General features: G+C 36.1%; 1 protein-coding gene and 1 long non-coding RNA gene across 2 annotated transcripts in view; both read right to left on the minus strand.

Annotated features, from left to right (window-relative positions):
- Positions 1 to 249: 249 nt before the first annotated feature.
- Positions 250 to 22,031, minus strand: part of LOC137401989 (uncharacterized) — a 29,313-nt gene continuing 7,531 nt past the window's right edge. Inside the window, exons 3-6 of the long non-coding RNA XR_010979414.1 lie at positions 18,151 to 18,256; positions 15,670 to 15,775; positions 11,574 to 11,643; positions 250 to 779 (exon numbers count right to left, since the gene is read on the minus strand). This is a non-coding gene — a long non-coding RNA (uncharacterized lncRNA). The remainder of the gene's footprint in view (positions 780 to 11,573; positions 11,644 to 15,669; positions 15,776 to 18,150; positions 18,257 to 22,031) is intronic.
- On the minus strand, positions 4,703 to 6,934 carry LOC137401718 (uncharacterized). The gene is made up of 5 exons (XM_068088175.1): positions 6,711 to 6,934; positions 6,250 to 6,331; positions 5,676 to 6,015; positions 5,250 to 5,423; positions 4,703 to 5,096 (listed from the first exon to the last, which is right to left on the minus strand). The coding sequence occupies exons 3-5, from the start codon at positions 5,913 to 5,915 to the stop codon at positions 4,923 to 4,925; spliced, it is 588 nt and encodes a 195-aa protein (XP_067944276.1). The 5' UTR covers positions 5,916 to 6,015; positions 6,250 to 6,331; positions 6,711 to 6,934; the 3' UTR covers positions 4,703 to 4,922.

A 22,031-nucleotide genomic window follows, 5' to 3' on the forward strand; every position in this document is an offset into this window, starting at 1 on the left:
AAAGATGGCTTCAATTTTTTCTATTGTCATGGAAAAGACTCGCTTACAATTTACGAGTGGCTCTCACCATCACAGAGACTTGTATTTTGTGGTTAGGCTCAAAGACTTCAAGATGGTACACTCTCGATGCTGCGATGGTTAGTATGATCTCTGACAATAATGTTTATCCATCCACCTATTGGATATACATTTGACAAAAAAGAGATCAAGGAGGTAAGCCGCTAACATCAGAGTATATTTAATAGTCATAGACCTGTATTTCTCTATAATATCAATATTCATTGTAAACTACAGTCAGTTTCCTATTATTCCTGCATACTATTGACATTGAGTAAATTCTATTGAAATATATCAATAGAGTGAAGCGGCTTCATGGTAGTTTTATGAAATTACTCATCACGTGTCTACTTATATGAGCATGTAGCAAAGACTCTGGCAGAAATGCAAAAACAGCAAATTTGTTGTCAAAACAAAATTTTTTCAAATGACAAATATCATATAAAAATTTAACAAGTCCGAGTGTATAAACCGGCCATTTGTAAGCGTCAAAACTAGCCAGAACTAATATTGGAGAGGAAATGAGGCTATAGATGAATATGAAGTCTATGCGTCTATGAGTTGATCCTATAGTAATACATGGATAAAATGTCATTTAACGAACTGTAATTTGACCTGCCTTCGGAGAGGCAATCTCTTTGTTACATCTACTCTGTCAGTTTTTCTCTTCGAGTACTGAGCGATAAGGGTTTGATTTTTATGTCAGCCATAGGAACGCGACTCTAAAAAAGGAATGAAATGGTTCTGAGATTATAAACTGACAATGGATAAATAGAATAGGTCTATAAGACACTAGAGGGGGTCCTCCCATGTTTTGTGACGATTCTGACAATCCGACGACAGGGATATTTAAAAAGTGACAGACGAGACGACCATTTATCAATGTAGGTGACGAGGATTGCGTAAGTAGGATTACTAAAGGTATGGCTGCACGTAACAAATTTTTCATTGGTTCTGAGTTCTGGCCGAAATCACGAAAAACGCAGAATTAATCGGTCAAAATTCACAGAATTATTTGAGCTGTGCATGCCGACCGAGTTCGTCGACAAAACGCTTTTAACAGATTAAACAAATTATTAGCGAGCATGATTCTAGCAGCTTTACCAATTAGTATAGTCCAAGACATGTATCGCGACACACAATAAAAATATGAAAGCATTTCAACATAGAACACGCGATGTAACTGTTTAAGTTGCGCTATTGTTGGTTAGTGAACACGACTCTAGCAAATTTTAAGATATATGTAGTCCGAAAACATAATGCGACACACAAGAAAAATATTACAGAAAGTCACCATAGTAAATACGATGCAACTGACTTGTTTGCGCTGTCAATGCTGTTTGCGCTGTCAGATGTCAACATTCTCTACCACAAAAACTTTTGCTGCTAAAAAGGAATTATAATTAAAAAATAAACAAATTGTAGCTATAGCGTCCAAACAATAAATACCTTCAATAACGCAATCTAAGCAGTTGCATCGTGTGTACTATGTTGATTTGCACTTATACTTTTATTGTGTGTCATACGTCTCTTGGACCATACTAATTGCAAAGCTGCTGAGATCGTGCTTGCTAGCACGATTCTAGCGGCACAGAATAATTCTGTGTGTTTCAATCACTTCGTGGTTTTGGTTAGAACCAACGGAAATTTTGTTTTGATTTTTGATTTGATTAGATTTTTATTGCGTAATAATAACATGACAGTATGAGTAAAAAAATACACAGAGTAGCAATAGGACATGCCAGATAGCCAGAGGCTAGAGTCAAGGCAGCCCCAGCAAGCAGTAGGAAAAGAAACAGAATCAGCGATAAACGCACACTCCGGAGCACCAGAGTCAGGAAGGACAGTCCCAGGACGCCCACAGGCGCTCTACCAACTTCGCCTTCAGCTGACCCGGAGCAGAGCCCGCACAATCACTCAAAAATTTATTATATAATTTCATTGCACTAAAAAATATCGATCTCTGTCCCTTAGAAGACAAACACTTTTTCAACTTTAATTGATTTTTACTCTTTAAACGGGTATCTTGACAATGATCTATCATAAAATCTTGCAACTCTTCCATGGGGAAAGAATTTGTTAAAAACATTAGCAGGCGATACTGGAATAAAATTTCAATTGGCATTATTTTTAAAATTTTAAAATTTTTAGAAACTGTTTGATTTGGTTTAAAATTGAGTATTATTCTGATTGCCTTTTTTTGCAAGATCAAAAGTTTGTTTAAATCAGTTTTGTTGCCGTGGCCCCAAAACTCGATTCCATAAATTAAAAGAGAATAGAAAAAACTGTAGTACAAATTGATCATGGTTGATTTGTCTAGGTAGGGGCGAATGAAACGTAATATTAGTAATATGTAATTAAGTTTTTTGATGAGACTTTGGATGTGTTTTTTAAAAGTCAAGTTGTTGTCTAACGTGATACCTAAAAATTGAGTCGAATCTTTGATTTGTAGTTGAGAATTGTTTAAAGAAAGGCTTAGATTATAATTTTGAGTGTTTTTAGACGGATTTTTGAAAACTACTTGAAATGTTTTACTGTTGTTTAAAATGAGTCTGTTTGATAGGCACCATTCATTAATAATATTTAATTCCTCTTGGAGTTTAGAATTATCTGTTGAAAATATATTGGTGTCATCTGCGAATAAAATACAATCCAAAGCAGGTGCAGCATTTACTAAGTCATTTATAAAAATTAAAAATAAGAGGGGTCCTAAAATTGATCCTTGTGGAACACCAATCGTAATTGCCCTCATTTGCGAACAATCAGTATCTGTTTTGGTAAATTGAAATCTATTTTGGAGATAACTTTGAATAAGAGAGGAAGACTTTACACTAAAATTGTAGTAAAAAAGTTTGTCAATTAAAATTTTGTGATTAATCGTATCGAATGCCTTTGAAAAATCTAAAAATACGCCCTGAGTTATATTACTTTGATCTAAATTAGTATATAAAAATTCCATTAGACTGTTTATTGCTGTAGTGGTGCTTTTACCTTTTCTAAAACCAAATTGTTTAGGCGACAAGATGTTATTGGTTTCTAAAAAATCACGTATTTGCAAAGACAAACATTTCTCTAAAATTTTTGATAAAGCAGGAAGAATGGAAATGGGCCGGTAATTAGATGGATCTGTTCTATTTCCTTTTTTAAATAATGGAGTTACGCGAGCTATTTTTAAACAATTTGGGAAATTAGATTGTTGTATAACAAGATTTATAAGATGTGTTAAAACTGGAATTAGGACTAGTTTATTTTCTTTTATTGCACGGAGAGAAATTTTATCATAGCCGGTTGCTTTAGGAAGACTGAAAGAATCAATTATTTGCAGTGTTTGGTAGGGGTCAATTATCTGGAAGCTAAAATCAATATCATTTACACAGTTGTCCATAAATTTAGAAAAGTGAATATCGGAAAGTGGCAACTCATTGGCCAGTTTATTACCAACATTTACGAAATGATCATTTAAAGGTTGACTTGCAACAAAATTCACATTACAGTTATTTGGTATCAAAAGATTCGCCATGTTTTACTCTGTTGTGTGGTAGGTGCCAAATATGTGGAAATGTGATTAAAAGCTCTTAAAAGCTCAAAAACAAAAAGCCGCCTTAGATTGGAATCTCTTGATTTCGATGACGTATCCGCGCTGTATGGTTATTGTCTTGTCACGTGATGTTCTCGCGTGAATTGAAAGGCCAATAAAAAGCTCAATATCAAACTTATCGTAGCAATAGTTTATGATAATCACTTCGGGTTTTACCTAAGACCCCGTATCAAATATAGATGCTCGCTACTTTACAGTTTCGGCTTGGCCATTCCGTTCGACTATTCATGTCTGAGTTGCGATCATAAAAAATGTCAAATTCTGAAGAGTTAAGACCCTGGCGTTTCGAGCCTGACGCTCTATCTGAAGAAAATCCTCAACAGAATAAAACCTCCCAGCAAGTAAGCACCGCCACTAGCCAGCTCTTATGTGCCAAGCTAGCTAGTAGTAATAGTTTTAGCTTGAGAGTGATAGAACGAATATTATTATATATGATTTTAATGATGATAATTATCGCTTCAATATTGCGAAAAAATAATTACAGATTTTTCTCGAATGACAACATTAACAATTTTAATATTTAAATCTAGTGCTGCACTGATATACTGTTGGATAACATCGACCTGATGTATTAGCTATGGTTGCATAGACATATCTGTTCATTTCTTTAGGAGCTAATACCACCGGCTACAGAGTGGTGTGCCTGCGAGCGTTGTCAAGACATGCCATCTCTTCCTGAATGTTTGTGCTGCCATTATGCTGAGTTTGCGCATTGTCTCCTTCACCGAGGGGAGCATGAATGCCTGCGTATGCATCCTGGTGTAAACGAATTTGTGGCGTCTGCACCCCTTGAGTTGAGGTGGAATAATTACCTGCGATATCATAGCGAGTTGGATATTCATTTAATGCCAACAACACCAAGGTTATGCTAATGTGTCAAGCATTATCTACAATTCTTGTGTTACACATTTAATGCATCAGTTGAACACACATATTCTGAACTCGTGGAACACAAGGAGAACTGGTATATTTGGCTTGTACACTTACTACAGTAGGGAGTGTATTAGTTTTATGATTTTATTATATAAAGATCGAGATTATTTTGATGATCAGCAATTATTGTTTTTCAATAGTTGTTTTGGTAGATAATCTATTCCCATTTGGAGAGCCATCGCCAAATGCTCGGAAAAGGTTGTGTGCATACCGCAATCTTGTTTTGGTTTATGCCGCAAATCTTGTTTGCAAGTCTGCAAACTCTTCTTCATCATTCGTTGGTGGGAAAAGAGCCCGAATCTTAGACACCAAGCATGCAGGTAGAGGCCGTCGCTCACGGCGACAAATTTGCGGCATAAGCCAAAACACAAGCTTGCAGTATGCACACAACCTTTGTAACAACATCCGTTGTAATGGACCTCACTCTCAGGCCGTGGGAAATTAGATCGGACTGGCATCGCTTGAAGCCTTCCAGCTCCATGGTGTTAGAGCTGGTGGTCTCTGTTGACTGCAATGTAAAGAAAGTTACGACCAACAATTACTTTCACATTATTTGAATGAACTATTTAGCTAGATGAGCAACTTCATGTTTATGTATTGATAACTACTAAAAAATTTGGGTTTTTGTCAGGCTGTGAAGTAAAAACTGTCAAAGTTTTACCTTGACAAGATGGCTGCTGACTATTAAACCGCAGCTCTGATCCATCATAGTGTAGGCTCTGTATAGTGCGCAATGCCCCGGACTATCGCATCTACCGTCACCTGCCAAATCAAGCTCCCAATCGATTGCTGCCATCAATCCCTCGTTATGCAGGGTGCACTGCTCAGCAATACACTGTAAAATATTGTAAAACTTCATTATACAAGATTAATTTGTATCATTATCATTAGTCTAAGAATGTAGAATCCTCTTCCCCCTTTTTGTGCTATATTATGATGAATCGGAATTTTGAATTATAATATATTTTGCTTGAAGGATGACATATTTTCATTTCAAAAAAAAATTGTTTCTAAATGTTGTTATTCAATTAGTGTGCCAAGCTTTTACTCACATTTTCCAAGTTTATGAGTAAATATTAACACTCACACCATGTAAGTATTCTCTTTGTTGGTAGAGGCAAACGCTGTGGCTTGGTATTGCGATGTTCAGGAGCGACAGAAAACGGAGGTTCTGCGTAAGGCATCCGCCAGAAAAGAGTGATGCAGCTGCCAGCAGGGGGTTGATGACGTGAGCTCTGTTCACCCTGGCAGTTGTTTCCCAAGTGTACGATCGGTGACAGGAGGCACATGTAACCTTGAACTCTACCCATCCGCCTTCTCGCACCATCGTGAATGAGCAGGGGAGGGCGCAGGTGTGACAGTGAAATAGTCGCTGGAGTGCTGTCACACTTACTATTATTTTCTCCTCTTTGAAGGAGGATTCGGTTCTGAAATCACAACACAATAGTTGACTTGCAATAAGATTTGTACAACATCATTTCCTGTTATTATATCATATTTGCTTGATCAGAAAAAGAATAAATATATAGCCATGCAATCATGACACAGATTTTACAAAACCCTATCAGAATCCATGATATTGTAAACATAAAATGTGAGTAATAACTCTATGGATATTTTTTATATTTTGTCAAGTTTGGTTTAGTTCAGCTCTATCTTACATGTAATTGGAGAGCGTTTGACGCTGGCCAACATAGCGCTCAAACTCTTCCCAGTCTTCAGTGGTTGGCACAAACTCTTCATCTAATAACAATCAACTAATAATATTAATATGCTATTAACGATGATACCAGAAAATGACAATAACTATTTTATATAACATATCTATAAGTGAGTGGGGTTAAGAAATTTGGCGAAATTAATCGTGAAACAACATTATTTTATCAATTATATATTAATATATTACGTTTTACAGATAGATATGCAGTATGAATTAGTTTTGTTATTATAATAAAAATAATACACGTAATTAAAAAAATAAAATACTAATAATATATTACAATTAAATGACATTAATATTGTTATATTAAATATAGATTAATACAGTACTATTAGGAGAATACTAGATAATAACCCGAGTTACAACTACTAATACAAGTAGTTCATAAAATAAATTACTCACGTGCTTTGGTGATATGTGGAGTATGCAAACAGGTTAGAAAACATGTCGTCTTTGAACTGGCGAAAACAAAGGTAAGAGTAAGCAGACGAATAAATAAAGTTTGTCACATCCAGCTTCACCCAGTTGCTCCACGCCCGGTGAAGGTCTAGTCTTTTCTCAGCTCTTGGCCAAAAAAAGGTGCTTCTCAGTTTGGCAGCTGCACAAACACTATGTGGCGCGTTAGACATTATGACGAATTGAAATAAACAAGTTTAGTATGAGATAGCGTGTTTGCCATTTGCGATAGATCAAACTTGAACTGAAACTAACATTATCTGATCATGTGACTTACAATTCCCGCTATATGGCGCGAAAAGTTTCTACAGCATTTTTCAACCATCATAGCGGACCAAAAAGCTCATCATTTTTATCAGAGAATGATATGCAATCGTTCAAGCTAAGCTTAAAAAATTAAACATATTTTTATGCTATGTTTTGAGATATCAGTGCTCAAAGTTGCAGCATTACGATGCCGATAAAATAGACGCGTAAGAACAATAGACATGGTTTTAATCGCAAGCGTGAAGTATATTTGTGAAAATAGTTCGACGAATAAGGATGCATGAAAGTGTAAACATAAACTATCTCGCACACATTTTAGCCGTTTTAGCACACATACGTCACATTTTAGCCGTTTTGGAAAACGAATCCAAACTAGGGCGGTCTCGTGTGGCTGCGATTTTCTGTTCGTTTTTGAGCTTTTAAGAGCTTGTAATCCCATTCCCACATATTTGGCACTTACAACACAATAGAGTAAGACATGACGAATCTTTTGATACCAAATAACTGTAATGTGAATTTTGTTGCAAGTCAACCTTTAAGGTCTCAGCTATATCTTGCGAGTCTGTTAGGAGTTTTCCATCTTTGTTTATGCTCGTTGGGCTATCTGAATTTTTAGAGTCTCTATTTAACAATCTGTTTATGAATTTCCACTTTTCGTTTTGATTATTTTTACATTTATCAAATTCTTTTTTATAGAATTTAGTCTTCGCAGTTTTAATTTCATTTGTGACTAAATTTCTGAAACTGTGGTAAAAGGTGTGGAGCGAAGTATTGAAAGGTTCTTTTTTGCATTTAATGTGCAATTTTCTTCGCTTATTTATCTGTTTAAGTAGATGGTGATTCATCCAAGGTTTTAAAAAGTTGAGCTTTTTCTGATTTGTGGAAATTAATTTTTTCTTCCCAGCTATTTTTATTAAATTTTGGAACGACAAAGAAAAGGACTCAAAGCTTTTGTTAACATCAGAACAATCCATTATCGCCCGCCAATCTTGTTCAGCAAGCTTGATTGCTAGCTGATCATAGTCAATAATAAAAATGGATAATTTTGAACGCTTGGGAATTTTGATTTTAAACTCAATTGATGCAAAAACTGGTTGATGGTCAGAAATATTAAAATCTATTGTTGCAGAGTTTATGTTAGAGTCAACCCGGTTAGTTGCTATGTGGTCTATAAGGCTATTTTTGGTACTACCTAGTCTTGTCGCAGTTAAAATTGTGTTGCAAAAACCATATGATGTTAACAAATTTTCATAATTGAATGAGTTTATGTCAAGAATATTTTCGGGACCGAGATCGATATTAATGTCACCTACAATTATTGTGTCCGGTGGTAATGTGGGGATCAAAGCTCCGAGATCCTCCAGAAAAGACGGCAGAGCGCCCGAGGGCGCCCTGTAGACTGCCAACACCGAGAAAATCCGGCGCCCCGAAGAATGCACCGACGCGAACACCGCCTCCGCCCCAGCCAGTGTAGCTGCCAAAACTCTAGTCTCAAAACCATCTGCCACATACACGCAAACTCCTCCACCTCCTTCATTTGGCCGTGAACTGCAAAGCAATCGATAATTTTTTAAAATAAATTTGTTAATATATGAATGTTCACCAAGCCAAGATTCTGATATAACGATAAGAGAAAAGTTAACATTCAGATGAGCCAAAAAAAGTTCAAATTCAGAAAACTTGTTATGAATGCTGCGAATGTTTATATGCAAAATGTTTATAGAATTTTTTAGTACTATGCTCTTCAATGCATTAGGTTTGATCAAAGCGCTATGATGAATATTTAGTAAATCAGGTGTATCGTCGAAGCCTGGTATAGTTGCGCTAGTAATAGAAAAACCACATTAAATTATGGAAATGATTAGTTCAAGTCTATCAGGTCTTTGTCGGAAGAAATTTTAATTGCTTCTGAAGTTTTTTCTTTACGCATGAAAATGTTTCCATGATAGGTCCAGGCATATTTATAATTTAAGTCTCTTTTTTTACATCTGACTTTATAAAACAGCTCCTGTGTTGTTTTAGGCAGCTGTTCATTGATGAAGATTTTGTCTGAGTTTTCATATCCCAGAGACTTCGTAGTAATTGATTTTTTTACCATACTCTTTCTTCCATCATAGAACGCATCTCTTGCAGACATCTTGTTGAATTTTATAATAATTGCTCTCTTAGGATTTTCACCAGACTGTTTGGTTCGGAAAATTCCGTCAATGTCTTGTTCATTATAGCTAAGGTCAAGGCTGTCAGAAAGTTTCTCAATAATAGCGTGAAGATTTTCCTTATTTGTTACTGGAATTCCGTCTAGAATAAGTGATTTGTTGAATTTTTCTTGTTCTATGAGTTGAATGGATTTAGAAAGCTTTGTCAACGAGCTAGTAGATGGTTGCAGGTCAGAGTAATCTTTCTGCAAGTCGCACAATGATTTTTTAATGCTTTCAATCTCTTCGCCATAGTACGTCAAGGCTTTAGCTTGCTGCCTTTGTTCATCTTCCAGGACGGTGACACGATTACCAATACGATCCAGATGTTGACATATGCCGTTAAATTTATCCTCCATCCATTCTTTTGTTAGATCAAGTTTACTGTTGATGTCGCTAAGGGTAATGCTATCTTCAGTGATACTTGATGTTTGTCGCGTAATGTGCTTTTTGTTCGACATTTTGAAGCGAAAACTTACCCAATTTGGGGGCGGTTCATATAGATGTTACCACCCCCAAAGCTTTTCCAGGCTTTCTTCCAGATAGTCTAGCAGCTTTGTTAGTTAAAGAATTTTAAAGAGCCACTATCCAGCTTGAAGTTGGTTGTAATCCTCTGAAATTGCGAGTAATCCTCAATTAAAGAATTTAAGCGTTGATAAGTGCAATAGTAAGAGAGAGAGTGTAAAACACGACTGCTCTCTACGAAAGCCAACTGCCAACTGCCAATTGTTACGTGTAGCCGTACCTTTACTGACTTATTATTTGTTCATAAATCACCACGGTCAACCGAAACTCCACTAGTTTTGGTTTCAAGCATCTGGCCCAGCATTTATAGACTGCCAAATAATTAAAGCAATGAAATGCCACGACATTAACAGCAAATCCGTTTCCAAGTCTGTGACTGACAGTGATTATTAAAGACAATCTCGGTCTATTTTCACTACAAGAAATATAGCTCTAAAAACCTAAGACGGCTGTCACTCTTCGCGGAGTAATCAGCAACGCTCCCAAACATCATTAATATGTTTGTGAAGGTCGCTGGTTGAGCCATGCTTTTGGTTAGCATAAGTTCAAACTGAGCGAGTTTCAGATTTTTAACACAACCCAGTGCCACCAGTATAGATATTTGTATTAAAATAACGAATGTGAAGAAAGAGGTTGTTTTGGTTACCAACTTGAAAAAGGTGACAGTGATTTTAAAAGTGACGACAGTGATTTTAAAAGTGACGACAGTGATTGTAAAAGTGATGACATTGATTTTAAAAGTGACTATTCTGACAACAGCTTTGTGTGGTAGGACCCCACTAGACATATACAATTAAAATGAACAAGATGGGTACAGAAAAAATTCTAACAATTGACCAATCAGGGGTCATTTTACAGAGCCATGAAAACAATCAACCAACGAATACCTCTATGACGGAATATATAAAGCTAAGGGTGACTAAATATTAATTCTAAAATGATGTAAATAATTCTATGACTAAAAACTGAATGCTACACGCCTACGAATAGGTATTGGATTAACAACCTTAACCATTTGAACTCTAGATGACCTTGCCAATGCGTGTCAGTACCCCTGGGCAATTTGTCTAACGAGCTAAAGTTTTGAAACTTTTTTTTAAATATATCTAAATGTGTTCATAATGCAATGATATTCGGTAAAACAAAAGTAAAAAAAGACGGGCAACTTAGAGCAAATGTCATCAAACAGCAAAAAACAGTCTTTCACCGTTGTGGGTTAAAACCATAAAATTTGTACAATTTTAAAAACTCATAAAAACAATTACATTAGCATCATTTCCATCGAACACATGATCATCATTGTTTCATGAATCAAAGTGAACTGGATAATTGTAGTTTAGTATCATCAAGTCCTGTATTTGCATCACAATCATTCATGACCTATCACCAAACAAGTCGTATCGGTTTGTTCACGACAGCGTTTTAATAAAAATTGTTATTGAAACAAAGAGAGTAAAGATATTTGAAATCTGTTACAAATGGAAGCAAAATTTCTGGTCTAACCTAGTTTGCAAGAATTCATTTGGTTGGTTAGGCTGTTACCTAAAACAGCTTTAGTAAACAGAGCCATGTGAATGCCAGTATTACGGCTGCTAGGGTTTCTGACACCTAGCAGCCGGCATACTGGCAAGCTAAAAGCCTTTAGCCTTTTAGCTTAACCCATAGGAGTTAAAGGTTAAAGCTACAAGGCTTAACATAAAATGTATAGGTCTATGGTTGAAACCCTGAGGCTACAAAAATATGAATAGATTCAAGTGTGCAGTACAAGCAAATGTTAACAACAGGTAATAATACTGTGACTAATACAGGCAACCATACTTACTGTGAGTAGTAGTAGTAGTAGTGGTGGACAGAAGCGAGTCTTCAAATGGATTAACTAGTGCTAGTCATATCTAAAATTAGTACAGAGAACAACTGTTAAAATCCAATGTTCCAACACGCTAAATAATGGCACAAGGTAACAGGTGACACCTGGCATTGTCCACATGTTAACACTAACTGCCAATCACCAAGAGAAGACAACGGCAACTCAAATAATGGCTCAAAAATACATGGACACAGACCCTTCATAGGTGCATACCATAGTTGGTAGCATACCATATATTAACTCACACCATACATGTGCGCACACCATAAACACGTGTATACCATACATGCATGCACACCATGCACGGGAGCATAGTATACACGAGAGCATAGCATACACAGACGCATACCATTCACGGGTGCATAGCATAGACAAGCGTGTACCATGAACGAGTGAGTACATACCAAACATAGGCTCATACACAGGCTCATATACAGGTACATACCATACATGGGTACCTACCGTATACTAGTGCTGCACGATATCTTTGCATGTATATTTGATTATTTGGTCTCTAAATATATCAAGTATCGAAAATAATCGAACATTGGAGTTGTCTTCTATCGATATAAAATGTTAGGCTTTAACATAAACGATATGAAAGGATACTGGTCAATATCAATTAAAAAAAAGAAATTGTCCCCTCTTTCAATTAGAAGAGTGGACAACTCAAGTTTTGCAAAATAAACTACGCCGATATCTTAATAAAATATCGGTTTTGATATTTATATCGACTTGAAAACTGACAAAATATAAAATCATCCACGGAAATAAATTGTCACATCGAATGATATCGGTTTATCGTGCAGCTCTACCGTATACAGGTATATACCATACCCATATGTAGGCCTATCCCGCTCAAGTATATTACAGTCATACCTCGATATAGGTGCTAAATACATTCCGGGACAGAGTTCGTATGACAATTTATTCGTGTCTCAAGGAAGGCAATATTTCCTATTAAAAATATCAAACTACAAATTTATCTATAAGTATGCCGTGAAAAAACACTTGAACATGATATTATGAGTAACATGGTGTATTTAATTGTTACCATTCCGAACATGCGCTCTAAAATTAACAAATACATGTACCTATTCAGTCTTTATGATCTGCAATACAATTTAACATCATTATGTACACTAATTTATGGAGATTTCACCTTCAAGACAGACATTGTGGATAACTTTTAGCCAACCATTTGAAAAGTGTTTTTTAAATGGATTCGAGGAGAAATACTGAAGGATCATGTGGTCAAAAGCGGCCTTTGCATACTTGGCCATATAGTGGCTATATAGTGGCCATCGAGAACCAGCTCGTATCTCAATGGTTACTCGTATCTCAAGGAAGGAACTTGCTAAAAAGTCAGCTTGTATCTTGAATATCTCGCATGTTGAAGTACTCACATATAGAGGTATGTCTGTAACTAATATAGTAGAGTATAGACATTGCATACACATATAGTACTGTGTATACAGTGTCACAAATATATACTTTAAATACAAGTAACCAAATACAAGTTACAAAAACCTTTTTTTCCTCATCAAAAAGAAAAACCTTGATAAAAGAAAACTGGTTCAGCAGGATTCCCTGAAATCAAAAACTAGTCATACTTGTACGTGCACAAATGTCTTGTTTATTTGTTACTTCATGCAGACACGGATTACTATGAGGTGTTACACACCCATTACTCTACTACAGCCCTATGAAAACATATCTACTTGTCAGCACAACATAGCCTTCTGCACTGACTCAACCAGGTGTCCTACACTATACCTGTACAGAGACTTAGTAAATTACTCATCCTATGCTATTTATGGAAGGCTGGCACACTATGTTTGGACTAGTGCCAAATTCAGTAGCCTTATTTAGATGAAAAGGCAATTACTGGTGAGATGATAGCCTGTCTTGACAAGCTGTTGTTGTTGCGGAGTTGTTCCCCTGTCGAGCGAGCAACACGACAGCTTGTCACAAGACGTACTGCACCTGATGCATCAGCTACACTTCTAGGGAGTTGTTCTCTTCCGTCTTAGCGACTTGGTTGCGATGTTATGTCGGTCGCTCCATCAGTAATCATAATGAAATTCGCGCAAAAATTTATGTAGAAAAAATAAGATTACAGCGTTTAACACTTTCAAGACTGACATCGAATTATTTCGATTGGAGTTGCCCTCTCCAAGTGGCTGACATCGAAATAATTCGATCGTGGTTATGCTAGTTCATGGTACTAGTTCTTGACCTTGGATCGGCTAATGTTGCCGATAATCTGATAGCCGTGAGTTTTAGCTTTGTGTACAAAAAGATTTTGCCATTAGCTTAAATAAAACTGGAAATATTAGCAAAAACCTCAGGCTATGTCAGAATTGTAACTTTCTCAAGTTTTTTTAAAAGTTTGAGAAAACTGCTAGGATTTTTTTCTACATCAAAGAAATAGCTGCAAATGTTGATGAGTTGGTAAATGAAAGTGATAGTGAAGTAGATGTAGATGACTGTGATGATGAGGAAGGTGAGTAAAATTGAAAATACTCTCAGAATTAGTCACAGTAGATGAAAATCACAGCTTTAGTGAGTAAAAGATGTCGGTGCGGTTTCACTTTATTTAGTGTGTCAAGAAATGGCTTGACTAATGGATGATTTAGAGACACTCATTGATAGACTCCTGATGGTTGTAACTCATCTTGTTAGTCCAATCTTTGGTCACACTCACATCTCATATGATTAGTTGCTTTGGCCAAACTATTATTAGATATGTAAGTGACTACTGGCTAATAGTAGTAGATTACTAGACTAGTTCTAAAACTGCTTCTATAGGGTATACTGCTGCAAAGTAGGATATTTTACATTCTACATGCAAATATTTCCCACCCTTTCTCTCTGTTGGGGAGAGGAAGTCAGGGGTATGGAGGGATAGGAAGGGTGGGGTGTGGGGGGATTGAAGGTGTGGGGGGATAATCCTCCTTTTCCAATCCACCTCTGCCCAACCGACCGATTTTGGAAGCAAGCTGTGGGCTATTCATACATTTATAAATAATAGCTACAAAACCATTATAATTGTATTAGATTACTGATGAAGTGGATAGGAGAATTGGTGGTTGATCCAATTCAGATAGTGATATGCCTATGGATATGATGATAATGATGATGATCACCACGAACTGCGAATAAGTGAGAGCAATTTTGAAACAGAATATTATGTGTTGACTGTTTTTTGTCTTATCATAGACTTAATGTGAAATAATATGTCATGTCAGACATAAATAAAAGTAGATATAATACAATCAAAGTATTTACTGCAATGAGCAATACCTTGTACTCTGTTTACGAAAAATATCATTTTTGCTTTGAAAAGGCATTGTTTGTCTTGAAGTTACATAGATTAGATTTGTCAGAATAAACTCATATTTAGTATGATATGAAAGCTCATGTTTTCAGCTCCACAATGGTGTGCTCATACCTAGCTTTACTAGCATTATGGTAGACATATTATATAAATAGAAAACCTCAAAAGCAGCCAGCCACTGGGGGGAGGATTGTACTAAAGCGGCCAGACTTGAAAGTGTTAACCAGCGACCAGTCTCTGCGGTAAATTTTAGAACTTGAGAACTTAAGCAACAACAGCGACTAAACATGTCCTTATTTGTTCACTCAGTCAGTTTTATTTCTATTTTTGTATCAGTCGGTTTTATTTGTTCTTATGGATTTTATTTTCAATTTATTTTATTCTTAAATTCTACTGAAGTTTACCGCAGAGACTGGTCGCTGGTTAAACGTTGTAATCTTATTTTTTCTACATAAATTTTTGTGCAAAATTAGTTATGATTACCAATGGAGCGACCGACATAACATCGCCACTAAGCCGCATCGACGGAAGAGAACAACTCATTATAAGTGCAGCTGATGAATCAGGTGCAGTACGTCTTGTGACAAGCTGTTATGTTGCTCGCTCGACGATGGACAAATCCGCAAAAACAACAATTTGTCAAGACAGGCTAGTGAGATGGAGGAGTATAAAGCCTCCCACTGCTAATATATCCGGCAGATCTTGACTCACCACCAGTCCATGCCAAGACGATCCATAAAAGTAACAGTAGAGATTAAGGTGAATACAACCAGATGTGGAGCAGAGGTAAGACAATCCTATCACTGATCTCAAGTACCTACAAACAATGAACATTAGAAATCACTACACTGTCTTATCATTGAGCAATGCAAAAGAATAATACACATAACTACATTGTTATAGTTTTACAAATATGTAAGGAATTCAACAACAGATAGAATAAGGGTAGTTCTGCTTTGCAAAAACTAACTTTCGTTGTAATTTGTTGTTAGCAATGAACAGACTTATTAGACGCATTACATCTACAAAACTTTATTAATTCTATAGATCTATGAAATTTTGATGAATTTTATTGAGCAATAGTACTAATGAGATTATTAATATTTTATCAATAGTAATAATAATAATGCCGCGAATTCTACTAATATTAATAAATCGTCAGAAGTCGGGAGACACTCGCAGTCCTTTTAGAAACAGTCGGAAAAGTGTTTGTTCTCATTCATTCGTTCTCAACAGCCGATGTAACATTTTATGATTAATTTAATATGAAAATATTTATATAGACCGCGTGGCACAACTGTTATGACGATTTACGCACGTCCATGTGAATTATTAGGTTTTAACAGATACATATGTATGTCCTGTGAAAGAATTTAAGTTGGTAACAAGAGAGTTAATTATGCACACACTGATAACTCATGACGATCTCTCATGGTGAATGGAACTGCCGAGCTTACTAGTGAAGCTAAAATACAATATGTTTATGATTGAAAACCTAAAGCTGAAAGACAATAAATAGATTTATGATTGAAACCCTGAAGCTAAAGGAATTCAGTCTGCTACCGAACCCCTTTAGCTTCAGGATCTAAAGGAATTAAGTCTGTTACTGAATTCCTTTAGCTTCAGGATCTAAATTCTCTTTTCAGCCAACTGATCTACGAGAAGACAATCACCACTATTATCAAATGCAGCCCAATTCCGACTGCTAAAACAAAGACATTGACCTGTTCAAATAATCACGTATTAAAATAATTTAATCTCAAGTTCCCCCTTGAAAGCTTCTGCTGCAATTTGATTGTCATTTTCTTTTCAAACCTTTTATGAGCGCCTCTCCGCTTTTTAGTACATCATCCAATTTAGTTCTCTTTCGAGGCACGTGATATAGAATAAGTTTCCACGACAACGGCGTTTACAACAAAGCTTGTCAATTACAATGGAAACACTATGGAAAGGAGAGCTGCTATGAACAGACTAGACTCTGTACAATTGCTATATGAAATGAGCACAGTTGTCTTTAATATACGCGCTATTATTATAATTATGTATAAAAGTTAGTAATAAAATTATAAATTTATAAAAATTGTAACCATACCGTGATCAGGACGCATCATTACCTAATTACACAATAGAAGGTTCTAGACAAGCTGGCATACGTTGACTTTATAACGGCTCACCTTAAGCATGGTTCCTGGTTTATCGATTGCGAGACTCCGGCGGTAACTTGCGCAGGATAGCGCTTGCGACATTAGGCTCGGCGACATCTGTTCACATATAAATCAGCATCGCTAAACATAATCGCGTAATCAAATAAAATGTTCACTCGCCATTCCGTTGCTATAATGGTGACCTTCACCTGTACCAGTGCATTTCGGGTAGGTTTTCCCTACAGCCTTTAGAACAGCGCTGAACTATTGTGTGACGCTCACAGCTACCGGCGGTACACGGAGCATATATAGATTGCCATTTCACCGCTAATAGCCTGCGGTGCTGTCGCCGGTGCTTTGCGACGTATATGAGAACCAGGCTTAGGTAACTACACAAAAACATTAATCACGGGTCACAGAGTTAACATATTCTACCAAAATTATGCCATCGTATATTTAGGATCTCAGTCTATAATTTAGCACAAACAAAGAACAAGTAAATTTCCATTTTACTCAGAATTCAAAGAATAAGATGTTTTATTTTCATTTTTGGATGAATGATATAGTTTTGTGATTTCGGTCAGAAAGAACGATTAATTGTTACCTGTGGCTGGACCTTTAGTAAATTACTCATCCTGTGCAATTTATAGAAGGCTGGCACAGGATGTTTGGACTAGTGCCAAATTCAGTAGTCTTATTTAGATGAAAAGGCTACTACTAGTGAGATGGGGGAGTGTAAAGCCTGGTTCTCATATCGATTGCGAGACTCCGGCGGTAACATGCGCAGCAAAACGCTTGCGACGCTAAGCTCGCCATGCTGTTCCTATAATGGTGACCTTTACCTGTAAGGATTTGCCTGCGGTCTTTTGCGAAATTTGAGCAGGGCGAAACATTTGCGATGCCACTGGCAACTACCGGCGGTCCTCGGCGCGTAGGTTCCCATTGCACCGCTAGTAGCCTGCGGTGCTGACGCCGGTGCTTTGCGATGTATATGGGAACTAGGCTTCAAGTCTCAAGCTGCTAATATATCCATCAGATATTCACTCACCTCCAGTCCACACCAAAACATCCACAAAAGTAACAGTAGAGATTAAGGTGAATACAGCCAAATGTGGAGCAGAGGTGAGATATTCCTATCACTGTACTTCATGTACCTACAAACAATGAACATAGGAAATCACGACACTGTCTTATCAATGAGCAATACAACAGAATAATTCACAAACTGACATTGTTAAAATTTTACAAATACATGTATGCAAGGAATTCAACAACAAACAGAATCAGCTATGCAATTGAGTCTGCATGACACTACAAAACCTGCAGTTCATGGTTTGGTGACTATTGTGTTTTTGTGGAAATGGCAAAGGCCCTCCCAAATTAACAACTACAAGTTCTACAGATAAATAGTTATGTATAACAGCAAAGATAGATGGCTGGAGAATAACATTTTATACAATTTATCTTAACAAGCCTTTCTGTTAAAACTTACATTCACCAGCAGAATACTACTAGACAAGCTAAATTTATCAAATTTAAAAGTGTTAAATAAATGTTCTACCAGTTTAAAAGGATAGGGCTAGCAAGATAGTATTCTACTAACATCTTGCATTTCACAAATAGAAGTCTTGTGAGTTGAGTATCACAGGAAAATGGAAAGAATTCGCTGACTTTCAATTCACTGCAGCTGACTCTAGTGATAAACACTTGTGTGTATGTACTTGGAGTGCTTAATATTTACTTCTGCTGCTTTGTCATGGCTGGCTAGGAGAGTCCAAGTTAATATTTAAAATTAACACCGAAAGGAACAAAAAAGTACTTTGAATTTTAACCCTTTGAACCATAACGGCCAGCATTCCGTAGGGTATGTCAGAAACCTAACAACTGGAATACCGACATTCACAGGATACTGTTTACATATATGCTGTTTATAAGTGACAGCGTAAACCAATCAAATTAATTGTTGAACAGGCATTAGAAGTAAATATTTTTACGAGTTTTTTAAATCATACAGATTTTTAGTTTTAGTCAGAATACTGGTGAAACACTGTTTTTTTGCTGTTTGATGACATTTGCTGCGGGTTGTCCAACTTTCTTGCTTGTGTTTCACCAAATATCATTGTGTTATGAGCACATTTAGATATATTTAATACAAGTATAAAAACCTCAGATTGTTGGACCAACTGCCCATGGTTACTGACGCATTGACAAGAACGGCCAGGCTTCAAAAGGTTAAGCTGCTACAAATCCATCTTAGTACCTATAAAATCTACCATTCATAATCTTGAACCTGAAATTTAGTGATATAAATGGACATCCACAAGTTTTCTATTTAAAATGTATGCTGTGATCAACAGAATGTTCTGTTACCAGCTGAGACATTGTGTATGACATGACGTCTTCTCAAGCCAGCAAAGGCTACTACAACAGTATCTATTCCTATTGGCTGCTGGCCAACAAGGTCAATTGGCATGCAGCCAAGAGACTCATTGGCTTCTTTAGAGAGCTGTTTACTGTGTGAGTAGAATATAAAATGGCACAATGAATAGCGATCAAATATTAATGCTCAGCAACATCATTTAGTTTTATTAAAACCGTTTACAAGTTTAATAAACCTTAGCAGTAAATATACAATAACAGAAATAAAAAACGTGTGAGATAGATAAATCACTACTTTCTACTGACCCCTTTCTTTGATCAACATCTTCAACCCCTGCAGACGAACTGCGAGTGACTAAACCAGCAGTTCAGTTGGCATGACTAGTGAACATCTAGATACTAATTTTATATATTATTTATTGTTTTGTTATTATTATATATTATTTAACAACTTTATATAGCACAAACAGCGAGCATGGAACAGTCTATGATTTTTTTAATTTTCAACAAAATCCAGCAGTCTTATGGATTTACAACACAAATTTCTGTACAGTGAATGAACCCTTGCCATATGAATTTAATTTGTTTCAGTGCTGGTATTGCAAGGCGAAAATGTTGTATAGCATGATATAGAAAGCCATAGTGATTATTTAATACAAACAGCCCCTTGTGAGAATCATCAGCATTTTAAATACATACTCTACATATTAAAAATTAGTAACAAAATAAAATGTTAATTTTAGCAACTATAGTTACCGACGGTAAGTTTATGTATTTAGTGATTATGAACTGCAATAAAATTTAACGTTAAATGTAAAATGTACCGTAGGGAGTTCTTACCTTCGAGGCAGACGTATATTTAAAAACGCTTTTAAATGAAGATGCTAGATGCGGATATCGAAGATGGGATATCGAAGAAGGGATATCGAAGATGGGATATCGATGAAGCAGATATCAAAGATGGGATATCGAAGATGCGGATATTAAAGATGCAGATATCGAAGATGCGGATATTAAAGATGCAGATATCGAAAATGGGCTAAATATTGCGATGCTAGCGCTAGCCTTTTATTCGAAAACATATTTGAAACGCGAGGAAGCCGATTGCATCCATGGAAAAGTTTAAGTATATTTAAATGCCAATAATAGTCTTGATAAGTCTATGTTACAAATGTCTATATTAGTCAAATATAATATTATCAAAATTAGTATCATTCTATAGTTTTCTACTGATCATTTTCTGATTGGTCAAATACTACCAAACTAACGATTTTTGAGTTATGATCAAAATAGTGAGCTCAAAACGTTACAACTATTTATTTGAAATGAACTCACAGGAAGGGAAACACTTAAAATAACCTTACAAGCCAAAGGTCAAGCTTATCAGAGATAATACCAGTTGCCATGACGCGAATGATGATGATTTGGAGTTGTGCACACGTTGAGCGACCTCTTCGAGTTCTATAATGTCAATTATTAAAAAGTATTTTAATGGACATTTGCGTGATGTGGATTAAAAGGGGCTTTGTTGTGCTAATTAGATTGTGCTAATTATTGACCTACAGGTCAATAATTAGTACAATCTTGTCAGACTTAGCAGCATTCTGAACAAGAGCATATTTAGAACTACTCTAATCAAAATAAAACAACTGAAATGTGAGATTGTTTAGAATGTAATATTCTGCTCGCTATTATCTTATGCATCATTTGTAAGTAGCATTTGTAGCTTAACATAAAATAATGTAAAATAATTTATGTTGCTTAGTGTCACAACATTGCGGCGTACCACACGTGTCGCTGTCATGTCTATTTCTAATGCTATGTACTGCTACTGCTCCATATTATGCTACATAATACTGTTACAGTTTGTTGAAGACCACAACCACAAGTGAACTTTTAGTTAACCAGAACCATTGTGAACTAAATACAGTCAAACATGGATAACTCGAACTTCACGGGACCGAGCGAAAGCGTTTGAATTATCAGAGCGTTCAAGTTTTCCGGGCACTGTCACAGGTCCATGTATTTACTTATTTATTAGTAGATACATGTACATATACAAACTATAATATAAATCAAAAGCACAAATGGCTTGTTTCCAGTTAAATGCTCCTAATGTAAAGTTTAAAACGTTTTTATCAAAAAGTATAGAGATTTTTCTATCACTTGAGATTGGTTTGTTGTTTGAGGTGATGTTATTGCTAGGACGTTTTTTAGATTGACATTGGCAAAACTTGATCGTTGTTGAAATGCTCAAAAGAAAAGACATCTTTTTTAGCGTTTTACCCACGATCAATTTCGCCGATTTTTCTTGAAGTTTATGCAAAGCTTACCTCACTTTACCTGGGATTCGTTAAGAGCAACACTCCGAGGCGGTTCAATTGGAAGTTTTACGAGGTTTTACGGTACGTTGTATGTGCTATGTACTGCTCCATATTATGCTACATAATACTGCTACAGTTTGTTGCAGATCACAACCACAAGTGAACTTTTAGTTAACCAGAACCATTGTGAACTAAATACCTTTTTTAATGTAATATGATTGCTATC

This window comes from Watersipora subatra, chromosome 8 (genome assembly GCF_963576615.1).
Source record: "Watersipora subatra chromosome 8, tzWatSuba1.1, whole genome shotgun sequence".
NCBI classification, from domain to species: domain Eukaryota; kingdom Metazoa; phylum Bryozoa; class Gymnolaemata; order Cheilostomatida; family Watersiporidae; genus Watersipora; species Watersipora subatra.

Coding starts and splice junctions, on each gene's coding strand:
- LOC137401718 (XM_068088175.1), bottom strand. CDS start 5,915: ATGGTGCGAGAAGGCGGATGGGTAGAGTTCAAGGTTACATGTGCCTCC. Junction 5,424..5,675: donor AAAGAGAATACTTACATGGT/GTGAGTGTTAAT, acceptor AATATTTTACAG/TGTATTGCTGAGCAGTGCAC. Junction 5,097..5,249: donor TCAGCAGCCATCTTGTCAAG/GTAAAACTTTGA, acceptor TTTACATTGCAG/TCAACAGAGACCACCAGCTC.